The 4,265-nt window shown below is 47.7% G+C and overlaps 1 protein-coding gene and 1 pseudogene across 1 annotated transcript, besides 2 other annotated features; both read left to right on the forward strand.

The window, feature by feature from the left end:
* Positions 1-1,746, forward strand: Tc00.1047053506169.10 (annotated as a pseudogene; the record flags this gene model as incomplete).
* Positions 1-4,265: a sequence feature (areas not merged during assembly with more than two copies in the genome that could not be assigned to a particular haplotype).
* Positions 3,214-3,237: a sequence feature (AT_rich).
* Positions 3,411-4,265, forward strand: Tc00.1047053506169.21 (retrotransposon hot spot (RHS) protein, putative; the record flags this gene model as incomplete). Its single annotated transcript, XM_798201.1, has 1 exon — positions 3,411-4,265. A coding segment is annotated over one exon (855 nt), but the record flags the coding sequence as incomplete, so codon positions are not given.

Raw genomic sequence — 4,265 nt, forward strand, 5'->3', positions numbered from 1 at the left:
GCAGGGCATACAGTGCTCAATGGTGCATTTTTTGATACCATCACCGTAAATTTAAAAGGTATAACGTTTGTAGACTACGTGGCATGCTGCGTGGCAAAAGGCATTAATATTTTTGTTGATTATAGTCACGGCACCGTCTCTATATCGGTGGATGAGGCCAGTACCGAGGGCCATGTAGTGTCTCTCTTGGAGGCAGCAGGGCTACAACTTCCTGTGATAGGTGTCCTTTCAAAACTCGCAGAACAAAAGAGAGCAATGCCTTTGCAAATGTTACGAAAACATGTCTTTCTTGGGCGTTCAATCCTTCAAAAGTACAAAAGTGAGAGTGAGCTTATGCGGTACATTCACCGTCTTCATAGAAAAGATTATGGTCTCACGCATGGTTGTGTGCCCTTGGGTTCTTGTACCGTGAAACTTAGTCCAGCTGCCGCCACTCTGTCCTTGTCGTGGCCAGAATTTACCAACCTTCACTCTATTGCACCGAAGGAGCAAACGCGGGGACATAGTGCGTTGTGTTTGGATCTGGAGGAGAAAATAAGGGATATTACCGCTTTAGATGCCGTGTCACTTCAGCCAAATAGTGGTGCTCGGGGTGAATATTGCTGGTCTTCGTGTGATCCGCTCGTATCATAATTCAAAAAAGAGAGCCATCGCAATGTTTGCTTGATTCCGGAAAGTGCTCATGGCACAAATTTTGCTTCGGTTCTCTTGGCAGGGATGATGATTGTAAAGATAAAGTGCTTGGCGGATGGAAGGATTGACATGAAGTATTTGGAAAATTCCTGCCAAAAGCATACAAAGAATCTCTCGTGCATTATGATAACGTATCCGAGTACGTACGGTTTGTTTGACAGGGAAATCTTGGCCATTACTTCGATGGTGCACTACGATGGAGGGCAATGTTATATTGATGGTGCAAAGATGAATGCCATGGTGGGTTACACGGCACCTGGATGTATTGGGGGCGATGTGTGCCAGATTAATCTCCACAAAACGTTTTCAATTCCTTGTGGTGGTGGTGGGCCAGGCATGGGTCCTATTGCTGTTCGTCAGCACCTGGCCTCATTCTTGCCAGATTCTGTTTTTATTCAAAATGTTGGTGGTTCCCAGCCTTTTGGTCAAGTCTCTCAAGCAGCATACGGATCGGCGTCTATTCTTCCAGTTTCTTATTTATTACTGTGGATGCTTGGTTCACGGGGTCTCAAGACATGCACGGAGTATGCGATTTTAAATGCCAACTATCTAAAGAAGCGTCCTGACGGCCACTGCCCGGTTCTCTTTCTGGGGGAAAACAATTTCTGCGCTCACGAGTTCATCATAGATTTAAGGCCCTTAAAAAACAGCACAAATTGAGGCAGAAGATGTGGCGAAACGACTCATGGATTATGGCCTTCACTCACCTACCCTGGCATTTCCTGTTGCGGGAACACTCATGACTGAACCCACAGAGTCAGAGTCAAAGCGGGAGTTGGATCGTTTGGCCGATGCACTTATTTCCATTCGTACCGGAATTGCATCCATAGAGGAGGGTGAAGAGAGCACAACGAACAACTTTCTCAAGAATGCCCCGCACACGGCAAAGTGTGTCACATCAGATGATTGGGACATGCCATACGCCCGGAAAACTGCTGCATTCCCTTCGAGCCATTCATACACCGAAAAGTTTGGCCTTCAGTTGGCCGCATCGATGGAAGCTATGGGGACAGAAACTTGATGTGCAGTTGTGCATTGACTAACTTTTGTGAGCAAAACTGTTGCAGTGGGGGGCAGTATTTTTTAATTTATTTATTGCCAATTTTATGTTTTTATTTGTTTCTGCATCCGTTTCTTGGGTGATGGAGTGTTTTGGGCCTATTTGTGTCTGGTGTGATAAAACTGAACGGGGGAGAGGGATATGATTGTGTGGGTGTGTGTGTCTGTCTGTGTGGTCGCAGAATGATTTTATGGTCTTATTCTTTATCTTGTCAGGTGCTCTTCCTTAGGATGTACAATAATTCCAATGGGAAGATGCCTTGCCCTTGCAATCGCCTGGATTTTTCCAGCTTATTATTCCCTTTGTTGATACTGTTGTTGATTTGTCAAGGCAAAGCTTCACTGCAGCCATACAAATGCATGTTTGCGGGATTTTTTTTTTGTCAGGCCAAATGTGGGGGGAACTCAGGCGTCTGCCCTTCCCTCACTGTCGTCAAGAGTATTCCGGATGCTCATCACGCAAACGTCTCAGATGTAATTTTTTCCTCAGTTTTGAATGATGTCTTACACTTCAACAACCCCCAACTTTGAGGTAAATGGGGGCTACGACGAGAGGGAAATTTTCTACACTTTTTTTTGTTGTTGTATCTTTTATTTTTCGTTTTCTCTCGTTGCTGTTAGAAAACATTGAACGAGAGGGTTTTTTGCTCTTTTATTTTATTTGTCCTCTCAGCCGGACGGCCAGTTGTACACCGAAGTGCTCCTCGGCGCCTCAGTTGTCACTGTCAATCGCATGCGCCAACCTTCCGTTGCTTTTTTGCATTGACGCAATTATTTTTATTTATTAACTGAAGCCATTCTGTCCGGAGTGTCACTTTGATTGGATTGTACGGGATTGCCCGCCAACACCATCGAACAAAGCAGGCTGAAGAGTTTAATTATTTAAACGTCGTCTTGTGCGCACGTATTTTTTTTACTTGTTCTGTTGATGTGCACTCAAACAGCGCGGGATCCGGAAATATGCGTGCGTGGGATTATTCCTGCCATTTGAACTGCAGGCAACACCGAGGGGCTGCCACTTTGACTCCGCAGAGTTGTTGTGTCTCTTCGCAGGGTTGTCAGGGACATTCCATGCAGCCTGCTACTGCTGGTGTGTCCTCAAATGTTGTCACTCCATGCGAACAATGTGCTTCAGCAAGTGAGGGTGTTGATTGGGTTTGTGTGCACTCTGATTCTTTTTGCTGCTTTGTGCGGGCACGCAAGACTTGAGTGGTGGGAAAATGGAGCGGGGCGATGCATGGCTGCGTCTCGCCCATCGTTCACTGCACGATGGTGTGGTGCACACTGTGGTGCTGACTCTGCGATGTGACTGCGGTCTCCTGCGCGGCAATGGCGGTGGAGGAGAGTGTTGGCCTGCGGCGGGACGGTGGGATCGTGCCTCCTTTTCTCTTTGTTCCTTCCCTTTTGTGAAGGTGCACTCATTACTAGTGTTAGTGATAGGGCAAACGGACAGACAACGTGAATAAAATAAAATAAAATATAAAAGGGCGATAATGTTGCGGTGTTGTGGCCGATTGCAAGTTGTGTTGCTGCGGAGGCGGTGGGTCTTGACTGTTTCACCGACAGGCGTTGCAGTGCGGCTGCGTGGCGCACCGACCACCGAGCCGTGCGAGTGCCACGCCCAACGCCAGTGGGACTGCGGGACGAGACAGTCGCGGATGTCGTTTGGAGCCAGCGGCACCTGCTGGCCGCAGTTGGGCGGTGCGAGTGGGATGCTTCACCGCACGGGTGTTGTGATGGCGCCTCGCCGTGGCATCTCCGGCGATGGTTCAGACGCTGCAGCTCGACATGTGGCGGGGAGTAAAGTGTGGCCGCAGTGGACCATGAGCAGCAGCGTTGAGGACATTCTGCTGGGTGGAAGCAATAACAGCACAGACATGAAGCTGAACGATTTCCTCCGGAGCAACTTGGGCGATGAGTGGGTTGTGGAAAGAAAAGGGAACGTCATTATGGAGGCGTTTGTTCAGGAGCCGGATGCTTACGTGCAAGACCAGCGGCTTCTTAGAATTATTTTTAATTTAACAGAGTACCAAGAGATGGAAAGGGAGTTGGATGAGATGAAAATTCTATTGGAGGCCATTACTAAGCTTCATCACGAGGGTGTGGTCTCGCTCGAGCAATGGAGGGACTATGAGGGAAAGGATACAGTCACTCCACTTGCAAGGGGAAAACTAAACGCAGCCCTCACTCAGGTACTGAGAGAAGCGTGGCGGAAGGCAGAAGAAAGGGTAAGACGAGCGCAAGAAATGAAATTTACCTTTTCCACTAATATCGAAGATGTACTGTTTAAAGGAGGAGTCCGCGTCAAGGAAAAGAAGCTGAATGATTTTCTTACGATGGAATTGGGCGGCAGGGGCGTTGTGGGCACCAATCGGAGTGTTTTGCTGAAGGAGTTTTTCAAGGATCCCACGAAGTATATCCGTGATGAAGGAGTATTGAAAGAAATACAGATAACCGATGCTTATGAGAGGATGGAGAGGGCTGTAAGGGATGAAATAATCTTCGAAAAAGAT

The sequence above is a fragment of the Trypanosoma cruzi genome, genomic scaffold, assembly GCF_000209065.1.
Source record: "Trypanosoma cruzi strain CL Brener 1047053516295 genomic scaffold, whole genome shotgun sequence".
NCBI lineage: Eukaryota > Euglenozoa > Kinetoplastea > Trypanosomatida > Trypanosomatidae > Trypanosoma > Trypanosoma cruzi.